General features: G+C 44.9%; 1 protein-coding gene across 1 annotated transcript in view; it reads left to right on the top strand.

Annotated features, from left to right (window-relative positions):
* Window positions 1–17,890, top strand: part of ints6l (integrator complex subunit 6 like) — a 28,055-nt gene extending 10,165 nt beyond the window's left edge. The window contains exons 3-18 of the mRNA XM_014212859.3: window positions 381–530; window positions 1,730–1,819; window positions 2,867–3,050; window positions 5,336–5,464; window positions 5,671–5,834; window positions 7,028–7,180; window positions 8,623–8,755; window positions 10,146–10,240; window positions 10,370–10,480; window positions 10,768–10,983; window positions 11,178–11,304; window positions 12,406–12,548; window positions 12,674–12,902; window positions 13,319–13,723; window positions 14,615–14,708; window positions 15,736–17,890. Coding sequence (XP_014068334.1) covers window positions 381–530; window positions 1,730–1,819; window positions 2,867–3,050; window positions 5,336–5,464; window positions 5,671–5,834; window positions 7,028–7,180; window positions 8,623–8,755; window positions 10,146–10,240; window positions 10,370–10,480; window positions 10,768–10,983; window positions 11,178–11,304; window positions 12,406–12,548; window positions 12,674–12,902; window positions 13,319–13,723; window positions 14,615–14,708; window positions 15,736–15,844 — 2,532 coding nt within the window. The 3' untranslated portion in view covers window positions 15,845–17,890. The remainder of the gene's footprint in view (window positions 1–380; window positions 531–1,729; window positions 1,820–2,866; window positions 3,051–5,335; window positions 5,465–5,670; window positions 5,835–7,027; window positions 7,181–8,622; window positions 8,756–10,145; window positions 10,241–10,369; window positions 10,481–10,767; window positions 10,984–11,177; window positions 11,305–12,405; window positions 12,549–12,673; window positions 12,903–13,318; window positions 13,724–14,614; window positions 14,709–15,735) is intronic.
* The last annotated feature ends 1,180 nt before the right edge of the window (window positions 17,891–19,070 follow it).

Raw genomic sequence — 19,070 nt, 5'->3', positions numbered from 1 at the left:
GTCTTTAACCCAGCAGTAATATGTTTAATATGAGTCAGTGTGTGGTTGTCTTTAACCCAGCAGTAATATGTTTAATATAAGTCAGTGTGTGGTTGTCTTTAACCCAGCACTAATATGTTTAATATGAGTCAGTGTGTTTGTTTGTGCGTGCAAACATGCCTCTGTGCTCTGGGGTCAATGTAATGTAATACTGTCTGTGTATGTGTGAGTAAGAGTGAGCGTGTGTGTGTTGTGTCCACTTTCATGACTGGTGTTTATGTGGGTTGATCATGCAGTGTATTGTGATGACGCAAGACTCCCTCTGTCTGCCTGAGTATGCAATGTATTGCATTCCCTTCATGTGGTGTGTGTGTGACACACTATCCCTGTGTGTATTTCAGGCGGGCTGGAAGGAGAACCATGCCACGTTTATGAGTGAACTGAAGAACCTGCAGGCGTCTGGATTGACCACTCTGGGTCACGCTCTCCGCGCGGCCTTTGACCTACTCAACCTAAACCGCCTTGTCTCTGGCATCGACAACTATGGACAGGTATTCCTGACACTCACCCCTCTACACCTTTAAATATAACATACTTTAGTATAAAGTACGTCACCCAGGTCATAGAAATAGCATGTTTTGCCCCCCAAAAATCCTATGGAATATCAGGCAATAGTTAACTTTTTTAAACGTATTATTATGCACAAGCATTTTGTACAATAGCATGCAATACAGTGCATATAGATTTCAGGAATATTCAGTTTGTGTATGTATTTGTGTATATCAGCCAATCAGCCAATATGAGCAGTATTAGACCATTAGGGCTAGGCTAGGCTAGCCTAGGCTAGGCTAGCGGTGAACATCGGGAGTATGTAAATCTTCTTAGTCTTTCTCGGCAGGTAGCATAGTGGTTAGAGCGTTGGGCCAGTAACCGAAAGTTTGCTGGATCGAATCCTTGAGCTGACAAGGTAAAAATCTGTCATTCTGCCCCTGAACAAGGCAGTTAACCCACTGTTCCCCGGTAGTCCGTCATTGTAAATAAGAATTTGTTCTTAACTGACTTGCCTAGTTAAATAAAGGTTAAATAAATAAAAAAAAATATATATAAAAAATAAATCTCCGTTAGTGTGTGTGTTTGTGTGTAAATAAGAGAACGCTGGCGGTAGGAAGCCCAGCAGCTAAGGAGTTGGACCTGTTGCCGAAAGGTGTCCGGTTCGATTCCCGGGCCGAGCGCTAGAAAAAGGGCGGAATTAATCTGGGAACTTGAGGGCTACTCTGGGTTCACACCCTCAAGACATTCCCCTACTGTTGGGCCTTTGAGCAAGGCCCTTAACAACCCTGTACTCGTCTCAACTGTCTGTTTGGTGTCTGATGGTGGGGGGCTGAGAACACAACACAAGACAATATTTAGTGGTTCTCTGGAACATCTGGTCAATAAAGTTGTATTGTATATCACAGGAGGTTGATGGCACCTTAATTGGGGAGGACGGGTTTGTGGTAATGGCTGGAGCGGAATTCATGGAATGGTATCAAATACATCAAACGCATAGTTTTCATGTGTTTGATGCCATTCCATTGGCTCCATTCCAGCCATTAGTATGAGCTGTCCTCCCCTCAGCAGCCTCCACTGTTGTGTATATAGTCCAGGGAAGGAGCCTCTGTCCTCACAGAGTACCACAACGACAATCATCTCTCAGCCTGACCAACAGCAAACAGTTTTTTAACCCATGAACTTCCCTGTCTACCCTCAGGGCCGTAACCCGTTCTTTCTGGAGCCGTCGGTGATCATCACCATCACGGATGGGAACAAGCTGACTCACACCTCTGGGGTGCCGGATGAGGTGAGCGAGGACACTGGCCCTTCCTCTGACTGGTTAACTAGAAGTCAGAGGCCGTGTTCATAGCGTCTCAAAGTAAAACTGCTGATCTAGGATCAGGTCCCCCTGTCCATGTAATCTTATTAAGGGAAAAACTGATCCTAAGTTAGCACTTCTACTCTGAGAAGCTTGATATATATGGCCCCAGGTTTAAAAGCAGTGGACATTGGTCCTGGCTAGGTCTAATGAAGAAGGAACAGTTTCACTCTCCAGCCAGTAGAGTTCTACTATGGTCCTGGCTAGGTCTAATGAAGAAGGAACAGTTTCACTCAACAGCCAGTAGAGTTCTACTATGGTCCTGGCTAGGTCTAATGAAGAAGGAACAGTTTCACTCTCCAGCCAGTAGAGTTCTACTATGGTCCTGGCTAGGTCTAATGAAGAAGGAACAGTTTCACTCTCCAGCCAGTAGAGTTCTACTATGGTCCTGGCTAGGTCTAATGAAGAAGGAACAGTTTCACTCTCCAGCCAGTAGAGTTCTACTATGGTCCTGGCTAGGTCTAATGAAGAAGGAACAGTTTCACTCTCCAGCCAGTAGAGTTCTACTATGGTCCTGGCTAGTAAGTGAGGCTGTTAAAGAGAGCCCACATTTGAAGCAGGCAGAGAATACCAGGACATATGATTCTTCATGAGCTGCATGTTATTCAGATGACTCACATTGTCTAAATCGTTATTACACTATATAAGAAGAATACATCTCACCTGGGCCCAATTAAGATGTCCAACCAGAGTCCAGTAACAAGACAAATTAAATACTGATCCAAATTTTACATCTTCCCCACCTCTACATTTTACATGTTAGTCATTTAGCAGACGCTCTTATCCAGAGCGACTTACAGGAGCAATTAGGGTTAAGTGCCTTGCTCAAGGGCACATTGTCAGATTTTTTGTTGTTGCCTACTGTAGTCCTTTCTGTTACTGTTACTGGCCCAATGCTCATAACTGCTAGGCTAATTGCTGCCACCTCTACCACACTCTTCTCCCTCCTTTGTGCCCCTCTCTCCATGTCTCCAGCTCCACCTGCCCCTGACCTCTCCACTGCCAGGCAGTGAGCTGACCAAGGAGCCATTCCGGTGGGACCAGCGTCTCTTCGCCCTGGTGCTGCGTCTCCCTGGGGCAGCCACGCCCGACAGCGAGCAGCTGGGCAGCGTCCCCAACGACGAGTCTGCCATCACCCAGATGTGTGAGGTCACTGGAGGTAGGATGCCCCCCATAGAAATAGTTAACGTCCTGCTTTTACTTCCTGCCCTAGTCCTATGGGTACACCTAGAAATGTCTGCCAGTTCACCCATTATGGCATCATTGACTTCAATGGAGACGCCCTTTCTACTCATTCTAACTGGCTCTGGGGTGATGTCTGTTGTGATGTCAAAATGTAGAATGTATAAAAACACAGACACAAGGTCACAGTCTATATATGCTCTCAACAATTTAATGGGTCAACCAACATTTGGGCACACAGTACCTTCTTCAGGGTCCAGGCTATGTATCATTTAACATTTGCAATGTTTCCAGAGACTGGAAATTAAATCTGCAACTATCTAGGTATTGTCAATACTTTCTGGAAGATATAGAGTACCAGTCAAAAGTTTGGACACACCTACTCATTCCAGGGTTTTTCTTTATTTTAACTATGTTGTACTTTGTAGAATAATAGTGAAGACATCAGAACTATGAAATAACACACATGGAATCATGTAGTAACCAAAAAGTGTTAAACAAATCAAAATATATTTTATATTTGAGATTCTTCAAAGTAGCCACCCTTTGCTTTGATGATAGCTTTGCACACCCTTGGAATTCTCTCAACCAGCTTCATGAGGTAGTCACCTGGAATGTATTTCAATTAACAGGTGTGCCTTGTTAAAAGTTAATTTGTGGAATTTCTTTCATTCTTAATGCATTTGCGCCAATCAGTTGTGTTGTGACAAGGTAGGGTTGGTATACAGAATAAAAGACCATGTAAAAGACCATGTCCATATTATGGCAAGAACAGCTCAAATAAGCAAAGAGAAACAACAGTCCATCATTACTTTAAGACATGAAGGTTAGTCAATCCGGAAAATGTAAAGAACTTTGAAAGTTTCTTTAAGTGCAGTCGCAAAAACCATCAAGCACTATGATGAACCTGGCTCTCATGATGACCGCTACAGGAAAGGAAGACCCAGAGTTACCTCTGCTGCAGAGGATAAGTTCATTAGAGTTGCCAGCCTCAGAAATTACAGCCCAAATAAATGCTTCACAGAGTTCAAGTAAGAGACACATCTCAACATCAACTATTCAGAGGAGACTGCGTGAATCAGGCCTTCATGGTCAAATTGCTGCAAAGAAACCACTACTAAAGGACACCAATAAGAAGAAGAGATTTGCTTGGGCCAAGAAACACGAGCAATGGACATTAGACCGGTGGAAATCTGTCATTTGGTCTGATGCGTCCAAATTTTAGATTTTTGGTTCCGACCGCCATGTCTTTGTGAGACTCAAGAGTCGGTGAACGGATGATCTCTGCATGTGTGGTTCCCACCGTGAAGCATGGAGGAGGTGTGATGGCATGGGGGTGCTTTGCTGATAACACTGTCTGTGATTTATTTAGAATTCAAGGCACACTTAACCAGCATGGCTACCACAGCATTCTGCAGCGATACACCATCCCAGCTGGTTTGGGCTTAGTGGGACTATCATTTGTTTTTCAACAGGACAATGACCCAACACACCTCCAGGCTGTGTAAGGGCTATTTGACCAAGAAGGAGAATGATGGAGTGCTGCATCAGATGACCTGGCCTCCACAATCACACGACCTCAACCCAATTGAGATGGTTTGGGATGAGTTGGACCGCAGAGTGAAGAAAAAGCAGCCAACAAGTGCTCAGCATATATGGGAACTCCTTCAAGACTGTTGGAAAAGTATTCCAGGTGAAGCTGGTTGAGAGAATGCCAAGACTGTGCAAAGCTGTCATCAAGGCAAAGGGTGTCTACTTTGAAGAATCTAAAATCTAAAATATACTTTGATTTGTTAAGCACTTTTTTGGTTACTACATGATTCCATATGTGTTATTTCATAGTTTTGATGTCTTCAATATTATTCTACAATGTAGAAAATAGTAAAAATAAAGAAACTCCCTTGAATGACTAGGTGTCCAAACTTTTGACTGAGAGTGTACATGCAGAATAACACTAATGCCGGGACGATACCAGTATCCCCATAATCCTTAGTATCATAGCAAGGAAACAAAACACAAAGCGGATTTAACCTCTTTAGGAAAACAGCCCTAATGTTGGAAACAAACATCATTATGTTGTCATCTAGAGTCACACAATAATTTACATACAGCTGGTTTTTAAAGGACAAAATAACTGCTTCTTGTTTAAATTTTTGTCATGGAAAAGATATTGCAATACTGGTATCATTATAGCCCTTAATAACAGGTCTTCTCCATCCCTCTGTCTTTGTTCTTCATCCCTCCCACTCCTTCTTCCTCCAGGACGGTCATACTGTGTACGGACTCAGAGGATGCTGAACCAGTGTCTGGACTCTCTGGTCCAGAAGGTTCTAAGTGGTGTCGTCATTAACTTTGAAAAGACAGGGCCAGATCCGCCTCTGGTAGGCGAAGGTATGTCCTAACAGGAATGCGCTCTAACTTGTTGTGTATGACTATGCGTGTCACTGATGAAGTGTCCTCTGATGGTCTCAAGGTGACTCTCTCTGACAGCGCTTGACTGATGTGTTCCGAACAGCTGCTTCGGACCTGTGGCTGTTCTTCTGTTTGTGTTCGGTTGAGAAATGGACACCTCATGTTGTTGTTGTTTGGTTCTACAGATGGTATGGTTGACCCGAGCCGCCCCGTGTTGTCCTTCAGCCCACAGCCCTGGCACAGCTGCCACAAGCTCATCTACGTGCGACCCAACCCCAAGACAGGGGTGCCTGTAGGCCACTGGCCTATCCCCGAGTCCTTCTGGCCGGACCAGAACTCCCCCGCTCTGGTGAGAGGATGCCATTAACCCCACAGTTACTGATGCAGTAACACTAACGCAAGCTCATTAGTCCCTCCATTTTGAAATACTAAGATATTGTTTGTGTGATTATTAAGCAGTCAGTTAATGGGTCAAGTGAAAGAGGATGAGAGTTAAGCATTATGCTCCTCTTAAATCCAGTACTTGGTGTTAAATGTGGCTCTGCACTGTTGCCCCCTGGGACCTGTAGTTGTCCTGGCCTCTGGGACCTGTAGTTGTCCTGGCCCTCTGGGACCTGTAGTTGTCCTGGCCCTCTGGGACCTGTAGTTGTCCTGGCCCTCTGGGACCTATAGTTGTCCTGGCCCTCTGGGACCCGTAGTTGTCCTGGCCCTCTGGGACCTGTAGTTGTCCTGGCCCGATGGGACCTATAGTTGTCCTGGCCCTCTGGGACCTGTAGTTGTCCTGGCCCTCTGGGACCTGTAGTTGTCCTGTCCCTCTGGGACCTGTAGTTGTCCTGGCCCTCTGGGACCTGTAGTTGTCCTGGCCCTCTGGGACCTGTAGTTGTCCTGGCCCTCTGGGACCTGTAGTTGTCCTGGCCCTCTGGGACCTGTAGTTGTCCTGGCCCTCTGGGACCTGTAGTTGTCCTGGCCCTCTGGGACCTGTAGTCCAGGCCTGTGAGACCTGTAGTCCTGGCCTTTGAGATCTGTAGTCCTGGCCTCTGAGACCTGTAGTTGTCCTGGCCCTCTGGGACCTGTAGTTGTCCTGGCCCTCTGGGACCTGTAGTCCTGGCCTTTGAGATCTGTAGTCCTGGCCTCTGAGACCTGTAGTTGTCCTGGCCCATCCTGTGACTGATTGCTCCTCACTGTGTCTTTATTGCCAAGAACTGGGGGTGAAGTTTGCTTAGGACTCTCTCTCTGTTTTTCTTTCTCTCTGTATATTGACTATCTGTAGTGTTACTGGGGCAGTGCCAAGGACAGAGGGTCAGGGTGGATGGTGACTGACTAGAGTCTGCCAGCTCCATCCTACTGTTTAATGTTCTGTCTCTACTCTCTTTTTCACCCCCCCCCCCCCCCCCCCCCCACACACACACACACACAGTAGTTCCTGTGGTGTCGGCATGGCATTGGTATAGTTTCAGGATGTTTATTTCTCCTCAACAAGGACAACATTGTATGAAATGCTCTAAATGTTCTCTGTCATTCTCTCCCATTGCCCACCACTAGCCTCCTCGCTCTGCCCACCCCATGGTGCGTTTCACCTGTGTGGACTGTGAGCCCATGGTGATTGACAAGCTGCCCTTTGACAAGTACGAACTGGAGCCCTCGCCACTTACCCAGTACATCCTGGAGAGGAAGTCTCCACACATGTGCTGGCAGGTAGGAGAAATGCTCCCACACACAACCTCAAGGAGTTATGGTGTTTGTATTTCTAGTTATGCTGTGGGATGTTGTTTCTGCTGAGCCCTCTCTCTCTTTCTCTCTCTCGCTTTCTCTCTCTCTGCCTCTCTCTTTCTTTCTCTGTTTCTCTCTGTCTCTCGCTCCCCCTTTCTCTCTCTCTCTCTCTCTCTCTCTCTCTCTCTCTCTCTCTCTCTCTCTCTCTCACGCTCTCTTTCTCTCTGTCCCTCTGTTTCTCTGTCTCTCGCTCCCCTCTCTCTCTGTGTCTCTCTCTCTCTCTCTCTCTCACGCTCTCTTTCTCTCTGTCCCTCTGTTTCTCTGTCTCTCGCTCCCCCCTCTCTCTCTCATGCTCTCTCTTTCTCTCTCTGTCTCTCTCTGTTTCTCTCTGTCTCTCGCTCCCCCCTCTCTCTCTCATGCTCTCTCTTTCTCTCTCTGTCTCTCTCTGTTTCTCTCTGTCTCTCGCTCCCCTCTCTCTCTGTGTCTCTCTCTCTCTCTCTCTCTCTCTCTCTCTCTCTCTCTCTCTCTCTCTCTCACGCTCTCTTTCTCTCTGTCCCTCTGTTTCTCTGTCTCTCGCTCCCCCCTCTCTCTCTCATGCTCTCTCTTTCTCTGTCTCTCTCTGTTTCTCTCTGTCTCTCGCTCCCCTCTCTCTCTGTGTCTCTCTCTCTCTCTCTCTCTCTCTCTCTCTCTCTCTCTCTCTCTCTCACGCTCTCTCTGTCCCTCTGTTTCTCTGTCTCTTGCTCCCCCCTCTCTCTCTCATGCTCTCTCTTTCTCTCTCTGTCTCTCTCTGTTTCTCTCTGTCTCTCGCTCCCCTCTCTCTCTCTCATGCTCTCTCTTTCTCTCTCTGTCTCTCTCTGTTTCTCTGTCTCTCGCTCCCCCCTCTCTCTCTCATGCTCTCTTTCTCTCTCTGTCTCTCTCTGTTTCTCTCTGTCTCTCTCTGTTTCTCTCTCTCTGTCTCTCTGTCTCTCTCTCTCTCTCTCTCTCTAACGCTCTCTCTCTCCTTCTGTTTCTCTCTGTCTCTCGCTCCCCCCTCTCTCTCTCATGCTCTCTCTTTCTCTCTCTGTCTCTCTCTGTTTCTCTGTCTCTCGCTCCCCCCTCTCTCTCTCATGCTCTCTCTTTCTCTCTCTGTCTCTCTCTGTTTCTCTGTCTCTCGCTCCCCCCTCTCTCTCTCATGCTCTCTTTCTCTCTCTGTCTCTCTCTGTTTCTCTCTGTCTCTCGCTCCCCTCTCTCTCTCTCTGTCTCTCTCTCTGTCTTTCTCTCTCTCTTTCTATACCCTCCTCACTGTCCCCCCTCTCTCTCTCTGTCTCTCACGCTCTCTTTCTTCCTCTGTTTCTCCCCTCTCGCTGTCTCCCCCCTCTCTCTCTGTCTCTCTCTCACTCTCTTGCTGTCTCCCCCCATTCTCTCGCTCTCTGTCTCTTTCCCTGCAGGTCTTTGTGAACAGTAGTGGAAAGCACAGTGACCTAGCCCAGCCCTTTGGCTACCTGAAGGCCAGCACCACTCTCTCCTGTGTCAACCTCTTCGTCATGCCTTACAACTACCCAGTTGTTTTGCCACTCCTTGGTAAGTGAGATTGTGGATGTCGTCTATGCTGAGGCTTTAACAGTATACAGCCATACATTAGTGACATTTGTGGGGTGTTTCTGTTACATGTATTTGAAATAAGTATTTAAATTACTTTTGAGTATTTTGTCATTTGTGTTTGGAAGGCCTGAGTACCTGACTAAAATCACCATGTATTTGGAAGGCCTGAGTACCTGACTAAAATCACCATGTATTTGGAAGGCCTGAGTACCTGACTAAAATCACCATGTATTTGGAAGGCCTGAGTACCTGACTAAAATCACCATATATTTGGAAGGCCTGAGTACCTGACTAAAATCCCCATGTATTTGGAAGGCCTGAGAACCTGACTAAAATCCCCATGTATTTGGAAGGCCTCAGTACCTAAATAAAATCCCCATGTATTTGGAAGGCCTGAGTACCTAAATAAAATCCCCATGTATTTGGAAGGCCTGAGAACCTGACTAAAATCACCATGTATTTGGAAGGCCTGAGTACCTGACTAAAATCCCCATGTATTTGGAAGGCCTCAGTACCTAAATAAAATCCCCATGTATTTGGAAGGCCTGAGAACCTGACTAAAATCCCCATGATTTGGAAGGTCTGAGTACCTGACCAAAATCACCATGTATTTGGAAGGCCTGAGTACCTGACCAAAATCACAATGTATTTGGAAGGCCTGAGAACCTGACTAAAATCACAATGTATTTGTAAGAACATACTTCGGAGAATGGTATTTTGTATTTTCAAAATATATTATAATGCTTCAAAATTTTGATGCCCCATATCACCCCAAATTTGCTGCATTGGTTTAAGAAATGTTAGGTCACTATCGTGTTGCCCTGAGAGGTGTTGGTGGAGGAGTGAGGATAATGCCGTGAGTATGGTCCCAAAAGTGGAAGTGAACTCTTGTTTTTTGTTATTGCCATACTATCACTACACTCTCTGTCATTTGGGAAGTGAGTCCTGTACCTCAACTTTATGTCAAACCCCTTTATGCCTCCATCTGCACCTCTGATTACGTGATACTCATGGTAAGGCATGGAATCTAATTTCTGACACCAATGCAGTGTATGTTGAGTAATAGGGGCCACAAAGCTCTGAAGACTAACAATATATGAACTGGGCTATTGGTATTGTTCATAGCGTGTAAGCCGAAGGTCACAGGTTGTTTTATGACTTATTTAAGGCTGATACGTGCAAATGTATGTATTTCAATTAAATAAATAAAAAATATTGAGTTTTGTGTAGATTATTTTTGATACATTGGTCTTTAGGGTATTTTGTAACAAGATACTTTCTGATTGCCCATCTCTGGGTGTTCTTGGATGATTATGCTTGTCTCAGGTCTTTTTCCTCTTCCCAACCCCCAACCCTGCTGTCTTCACAGATGACCTGTTTAAAGTGCACAAACTGAAGCCAAACCTAAAGTGGCGGCAGGCCTTTGAGATCTACCTGAAGACCATGCCTCCTTACTTTCTCTTGGTAATGTACTGTTCTTGATCAATGTCATATATGTAAATATATATTTGTATCCATATGTGCTATATGTATTTCATGTTTGTTTGATGGTGATGCACTTTCTCTATGGGCTCTCTCTGTGTTTCCATACAGCCATTGAAGAAGGCACTGAGAATGATGGGAGCGCCCAACCTCATCTCCGACAACATGGACTGTGGCCTCAGCTACAGTGTCATCTCCTACCTAAAGAAGCTTAGCCAGCAGGTGGGGCTTCTCGTCACCTGGGCAGCATCCCAAATGGCACCCTATTCTCTATGTAGTGCACTACTTTGACCAGGGCTCAAAGTAGTACACTATATAGGGAATAGGGTGCTATTTGGGACGCACTACTATACTTAGTATATATCTATAGCTTTCAAAGTTTGTAAAACGTGATACGTGTTTAACTAACAAGGGTCACTTATGTAGGTCTGAATACACTTTAGGAGTACACCCAGCTGGTGTGAATTAGTGGATAAAGAACCTGTCTTTGTCTCTTTCTCTGTCTGCAGGCAAAGATGGAGTCGGATCGCCTGATCGTGTCTGTAGGGAAGAAGGCTCCCCAAGAGACTGGGATAAAGGTGAAGAACCACTCCAACACCCTGTCCCTAGCCCACCGCAAAGACTTCAAGCAGCTGCTGCAGGGTATCACCGGAGAGATGTCCCTCCGCCTTGCAGACATCAACTTCAAGGAGTTTGCCGGCTTTCAGATTGCACTTCTCAACAAGGTACAGAACCGGCAGGGTGAAACTCTGAGATGCCTGAGAGGATAACTGTATCCCAAATGGCACCCTATGCCATATATAGTGCACAACTTTTGACCAGAGCCCAGTGAATAGGGTTCCATTTGGGACGTAGACGATGTTCCTAGATTGAAGTGGCAGACAGGGTTTCTGTATCTCATTACTTCCGATCTCCTCAGGATCTAAAGCCTCAGGCGTATCGGAACGCCTATGACATCCCAAGGCGGAACCTTCTGGATCAGCTGACACGGATGCGCTCCAACCTTCTGAGGACTACTCAGAAACTTATCAGAGGACAAGATGAAGGTAGGCAGGCTTGAAAGCTGCTTAACCCCCTAGAGTCGGTTGATGCACTGGTGCGTCAATCTAAGTTACATAACAAAAAAATCCCCATCAAAATCCGTCAGTTTAAGCTAGAGATATCCGTTTTTTTGTATTGGATGCTTCTCAATCCACCGCATCTGCCCGCCAGTGTCGCACTTCTGCATCTGTGGTGAAAGGTGACAGAGCTAGAGCGGTGTTTGTCAGACCATGAGACATCCCGAAAATCAGTCTTCTCATGTAAACGTCTGTAGCGTCCGAATGGTTTGACCTACAAACTTTTACTCTACGGCCCCCACCAAGTGTCACGAGACTTGTCGGTACCGACGATGTGCCACCTTCTGTTTTGTAGCGTCCGAATCATTTGGGCTACAAACCCCATTGTGGAAAGGGGAGATTCTCATGAACATGATGGTGTTCTTCGTTTTTGCTCTACGACCCCCACAAGTGTCATGGGACTTGTCTGAAATTAACCGGTACCGTTTAAAAAAAAGAAATGGAAGTATGAAGGTAGTTTTGTTCCTACCCAAAATTAGGGGTTAAATATGTGTAAAAAATATATATATCTCCTGATAAAAAATATATATCTCCTAGATTTAGGACAGACACTTCAAAACCTTGTTTCTTATGATTTATTTTGTGACTGTCTTTTTGAAATGAATGAATGTGTTATTCAATGTGTTTCTATGGGCTATAGTAGTAAAGGCCAACATCTATATTTTATCAAAACATTGTTTTATATTATTATTTATATCTAAAGAGGTCCTATAATTCAAAATCAAACAGCTAAATGATCCATAGTAAAATTCCATATGTCAGCTTAGTGCCCCCTCCCCCAACAGCTTAGAATCTAAAGAATGAATCATCAGTTAGATTATTCTGGTCAGTCTATTGACTACAGTATGAAAAGATTATGTAAAAAGTGGAAAAATGTCACATGAACTGTTGACACTAGCCATACTAAGAATGTATTTGGTAAATGAATGAGTAAATGTATATGGTAAATTAATGAATACAACAGTGGGCTTTTATGCTGATTGAAATGAAATGAATTTGTTTTGACATTGACTATGTGCTGGTTGTTAGACTACCTTCACAGTATACCCATGGTTCAGATGGGCAACTATCAGGAGTATCTAAAGATGATGCCGTCTCCTCTGAGAGAGATCGACCCTGACCAACCCAAACGCCTGCACACCTTCGGCAACCCATTCAAACAGGACAAGAAGGTACAAACATACCCACACACACGGCAGAGATCAGCAAAAACAACAGTGATAATAGTATGACATCATCATTATTGTTTGCAAGTCTTTAAGCTACAACCTCTTGGTTTCTTTATTCTTGATCCCAGGGGATGATGATTGATGAGGCAGATGAGTTTGTAACGGGTCCCCAAAGCAAGAAGAGAGGTGTTACGGGGGACCCCAACTCGGGGGCTGCTCTGAAGAGAAGGCGGAGTATGTCCCCTTTATTGCGTCGGCCCCAGACTCCACCAATCATCACCAACCATGTAGTGGGGAAGGGATCCAATGGGAACGGGGCCCAGCCTGGCATCATCAAGCCCATCCCACTGCACAAAGGTAGGTGTGAGTTGCAGAGGCTTCGGACCTGACTGTCTCTCTGACGCCGACTGACTGGATCCCTCCGAGCCCATCAACCCTTACTCTTCTCTCGATACCATCTGAACTGCGTCAACTCCCAGAGAAATTCCCTTCCATCCTGACTGACACTTAAACATTTGTTTTTGTCTAAATAATGTTTTTAATGATATGTTGTATGCTCATGGATTTCAGTTTGTATTGATTGCTATATGAGTGTAATAGAACTGGACATACAGTATGGAAATGGCAGATCTCAGTCTACTGAAAGTGTTAGTTAGTGGTCAGTAAATGACATGCAGACATCAAACTTTAGCCTCAATATAAAATTGATCTTCATCTAAAACAACATCATCATCTTGATAATGTCATGAAATGTGCTCTTCTGCCCCCCACAGGAGCAGAGGGGAACAGCGTGCTCGGCACAGAGAGTAACGGGGAGGGGGGTGTGGAGCCTGAATCAGGGGACGGCTGGCCTGGAGTGGTGGTGGACGGTGTAGGAGGGGGCACAAATGCACTCATCCTGGAGGAGAGAGAGAGTGAGAGGCCTGGGATGTGTGCGGGGGACAGTGGGGAGGACTGTGGCGTGGAGGAGGACAGGTTAGGGGAGGGTGGCCTGGATGAGCGGCCCCCCTCAGAGAGACAGCAGCAAAGCTGTGAGGGGGACCAGGAGGGAGAGCTGGAGGGAGATGAAAATGGAGCAGACCAAGCTGAGCCTGAGGCGGTCACCATAGCCCCACTAGATGGCAGCAATGCTGAGCTGCGCACACGGGTCATCAAGGAGGTCCGCAAACCTGGCCGCAGTGAGTAGTAATACACATACTACTGTCCCAACGCTGTCGTGTGCAGTGCATTTCTGTCCAGATCACACTTAGAAGAGTACTGAGTAGTGATACACATACTACTTAGAAGAGTACTGAGTAGTGATACACATACTACTTAGAAGAGTACTGAGTAGTGATACACATACTACTTAGAAGAGTACTGAGTAGTGATACACATACTACTTAGAAGAGTACTGAGTAGTGATACACATACTACTTAGAAGAGTACTGAGTAGTGATACACATACTACTTAGAAGAGTACTGAGTCGAGATACATATACTACTTAGAAGAGTACTGAGTAGTGATACACATACTACTTAGAAGAGTACTGAGTAGTGATACACATACTACTTAGAAGAGTACTGAGTAGTGATACACATACTACTTAGAAGAGTACTGAGTAGTGATACACATACTACTTAGAAGAGTACTGAGTAGTGATACACATACTACTTAGAATTGTACTGAGTAGTGATACACATACTACTTAGAATTGTACTGAGTAGTGATACACATACTACTTAGAAGAGTACTGAGTAGTGATACACATACTACTTAGAAGAGTACTGAGTAGTGGTACACATACTACTTAGAATTGTACTGAGTAGTGATACACATACTACTTAGAAGAGTACTGAGTAGTGGTACACATACTACTTAGAATTGTACTGAGTAGTGATACACATACTACTTAGAAGAGTACTGAGTAGTGATACACCTACTACTTAGAAGAGTGCTGAGCCGTGTCCCAAACGGCACCCGATTCCCTTTATAGTGTAGGGCTCTGGACAAAACTAGAGAAGTCCCTTATCTTCCATCTGCTGGACCACCTCCACTGACCCCTGACTGCGCCTGTCCTTGTTCCCAGACTATGAGACCATATTCAGGCTGCTGGAGGAGGTGAAGGGGTCTGTGACGGTCCAGAGGTACTTCATCCATCACGCGATCAAGGAGGCTGCCAGGTGAGACCCACTGTCTGTCTGTCTGTCTGTCTGTCTGTCTGTCTGTCTGTCTGTCTGTCTGTCTGTCTGTCTGTCTGTCTGTCTGTCTGTCTGTCTGTCTGTCTGTCTGTCTGTCTGTCTGTCTGTCTGTCTGTCTGTCTGTGTCTGTCTGTCTGTCTGTCTGTCTGTCTGTCTGTCTGTCTGTTCACACCAGACTACCCACAGTACAGACTGACCCACCGTCTGTCTCTACACCAGACTACCCACAGTACAGACTGACCCACCGTCTGTCTGTCTACACCAGACTACCCACAGTACAGACTGACCCACCGTCTGTCTGTCTACACCAGACTACCCACAGTACAGACTGACCCACCGTCTGTCTGTCTACACCAGACTACCCACAGTACAGACTGAGAACAATGAAAACAACACAGTGTAACTAAGCTCCACTGTGTAGGAGAATATTGCTGCAATCTTGCTTTCATCATTCATTCATTATATACATTTTCAGCAAGTGTGGTTACATCGGTCTGTGTGACATTTGGAAATAAAAAATGCTAGTGTCCAACTTAAGATAAGGACACTGTTCTTAATTTAAAAGCGTAGTAATTCTTAATTTGAAAGCCTAGTAATTCTTAATTTAAAAGCATAGTAATTCTTAATTTACAATATAGTAATTCTTAATTTAAAAGCATAGTAATTCTTAATTTGAAAGTATGCTCAAAATTATTTGAAAGTATAGTAACCTACTTACTTCACTGCTGTTACCCATTTAGAGCTCTAACTGTGATTCCTCCCCAGGTTTAGTGCTGTCAGTACACTGCACACTGCAGACATAAATTGTGGGCCATAAGTACATTGCAGTCATTATTCTGCTTCCTCAAAGCAGTCGTTGCATCCGGCCGTACAACACCTCCACTGCAATGCAGTTGCAAACCTCATGGCCTCTGTTTCCTTCCATTTTTCCTCTGTTCTTATTTCTTTCCATCCCTTTTTCCCCCCATCTCTTTCTCTCTTTCTCTCTCTCTCTTTCCTCTCCTCCCAGGTTTAAGAAGCGGGTGCTGATCCAGCAGCTGGAGACAGCTCTGGAGTTGATTGAGGAGAAGGAGCTGCAGCTCCCTGCTGTCCGCCTCAACAACGACCATGGTAGATAGTGAAGAAGTGGCCTGCAGGGGCCCCTGCTCAGAAACACAAAGATATGTACAGGAACAGGGTACTCTCCTTCACAAGACATGACTTACACATGGTCCAACAACACCCCATAGGATGTAAAGTTGGGTGTTGAATGGAGAGAAAGAAGGAGGCAATAGAGGAGACGACAGAGGGCTGAGGTCCCTCCCTATCTATGTGTTGTGACATTGTGCCTCAACAGCACTCACACATGGAGATGGAAGGGTCAGGGGTTATAATTCAGGAGGGAGGAGGAGGGTAGGGCCAGAGCCAGACCAATGTGGGGATAAGTTAAGAGACTCTGGATGTAATCCACTCCATTAGTGACTGATGCCATTGCTGACCATATGGCTAATTCAGTTTCTCCACAGACATTGATTCATTCACACACACACACACACACACACACACACACACACACACACACACACACACACACACACACACACACACACACACACACACACACACACACACCATAGACTTAGATAGACATCGCATCATTGTATCTGTCTCTTTATGCCGTCTGTGAGAGCATGGGCAGTGCCATTGAGGCCATCTCCATTTTGAAGTAGCCCATTTTCTTATTCTACTACTTCTATGAGTTGGTAAATAAACTGAAAGGGCGCATACTGTCCTCTAGAGTGTGTTGTTTGAACAGGTATAAAGCCAAGGTTTTGCTCACAAGTGTAATTATTTGGCTTGTCCCTTCAGGTGATCCTTCCTTAACCCATAGGAAGTCCCACCCAGTTGACTACTTCAAAATGGTGAAAGTCCTTAATGGCGCTGCCCATGCTCAAACTGGCTTTTGGGAACTAGTTCTCTATCTATCTCTATGACACACACACACACACACACACACACACACACACACACACACACACACACACACACACACACACACACCTTTTGAATCAGGTCTTGCACATACTGTAGTACAGTTCTGATTAGTCATTATAGGACAGGAAGGATTTTTCATGTGAGGCATGTAATAATGGAACTCTTATTACAGCAATTTTACATGTAGTGTAATTACTAGTAATACTGGTAATGACTATTGACAATACAGCTGTAGGACAACTGTACTCACATTACAGTTTAGAGCAATAAGAATATCTGCCAACTGATCAGAAGGTTTAACATTAGCCTATTTATGTTTGGCCTAAAAATATACATTTGATGTAAGAAACACACTGTGTACTGACTACATAGGCGTTGTGGCTCACATGAGAAATCTGATCTACCTCAAGTCTTCTAGGTGTTGGAGTGCTGTGGGTATTTTGTGTTGCATGGGCCTGCAGGACAATAATACCATGTCAAATCACATACTGACCTAAGATGCCCTCCATGGATCAACTGTCCCAGCATGGGAGCTGTCCTCAAAGCAATAGCACACTTCATGTAGGTTATGTTCAGTAACGTGTGGACTTGGTTCAGTAAAACATTGGTGCAGTCACTGAGAGGACGCCAGCTGTTGGGGTCCATCTTGAGGGTCTGGACTGGAGCCTGGCCTGCTGTCTCCGCTCTCTCTCTCCCTGCCTTCTTCTCGGCACTCTAGTGCACTATATACGGAATAGGGTGCCATTTTGGAAGCGCACCGAGTGTCACAGTCTCCCCATTGATTCTCCCCTGGAAGAACTGTGTGGTCAACCAAAATCTCTGCTCCCCGTTCGTCGGTCACCTTTTTCTGGACTAGCACAGCTGGGGAACAACCAACCTTCTGTATTTCAGAGAACTAACACAAGCTACCCATTTCTCTTTTGTCTTCCCCCCCAAAGTTTCTTTTTAAAATGAAAGATTGTATTTTATTGTTCATAAATCTAAACTATTTTTGGATGGTGTTCATACCAGAACATAAAAAAAGAGAATATTTTGAGAGTAAAAGTTGTATAAAGGCCATTTTGTTAACTGTTATATATAAAATTGAAAATGTACAATTCTTTTTTAAATAAACAAAAAATAAAAGAAACAAATTACAAAATGTACTATAAAGTGTATTATTAAATATGTTGTGCACTTAGTAAGTGGAATTGTGTCATGTCCAATTGCTTGTTGAAAATGTAAAATGAGATAACGGTCTTAACTGTAGCCCACTTTTAGCTTTTAGTGGAATATACTAGAAGTATATACAAGCTTGGTCATCTGGGTTATCGTTGAGCTTTCAGTCGGGAAAGTTTCTGATTTTAAACTTATACATCTAATCATGTCTACGTCCAAAATGGCACCCTTTTTGTCAAGGGACCATACGGCTCTGGTCTAAAGTATTGCACTATATAGGGAAAATGGTGCCATTTGGGACGTACATGTACAGTGGGGGAAAAAAGTATTTGATCCCCTGCTGATTTTGTACGTTTGACCACTTACAAAGAAATTATCAGTCTATAATTTTAATGGTAGGTTTATTTGAACAGTGAGATACAGAATAACAACAAAAAAATCCTGAAAAACGCATGTCAAAAATGTTATGAATTGATTTGCATTTTAATGAGGGAAATAAGTATTTGAACCCTCTGCAAAACATGACTTAGTACTTGGTGGCAAAACCCTTGTTGGCAATCACAGAGGTCAGATGTTTCTTGTAGTTGGCCACTAGGTTTGCACACATCTCAGGAGGGATTTTGTCCCACTCCTCTTTGCAGATCTTCTCCAAGTCATTAAGGTTTCGAGGCTGACGTTTGGCAACTCGAACCTTCAACTCCCTCCATAGATTTTCTATGGGATTACGGTCTGGAGACTGGCTAGGCCACTCCAGGACCTTAATGTGCTTCTTCTTGAGCCAGTCCTTTGTTGCCTTGGCCATGTGTTTTGGGTCATTGTCATGCTGGAATACCCATCCACGACCCATTTTCAATGCCCTGGCTGAGGGAAGGATGTTCTCACCCAAGATTGGATGGTACATGGCCCCATCCATCATCCCTTTGATGCAGTGAAGTTGTCCTGTCCCCTTAGCAGAAAAACACCCCCAAAGCATAATGTTTCCACCTCCATGTTTGACGGGGGAGATGGTGTTCTTGGGGTCATAGGCAGCATTCCTCCTCCTCCAAACACAGCGAGTTGAGTTGATGCCAAAGAGCTCCATTTTGGTCTCATCTGACCACAACACTTTCACCAGTTGTCCTCTGAATCATTCAGATGTTCATTGGCAAACTTCAGACGGGCATGTATATGTATTCTTGAGCAGGGGGACCTTGCGGGCACTGCAGGATTTCA

This window comes from Salmo salar, chromosome 09 (assembly GCF_965601325.2).
Source record: "Salmo salar chromosome 09, fSalSal1, whole genome shotgun sequence".
NCBI lineage: Eukaryota > Metazoa > Chordata > Actinopteri > Salmoniformes > Salmonidae > Salmo > Salmo salar.
This window is presented reverse-complemented; position numbering and strand designations above follow the sequence as displayed.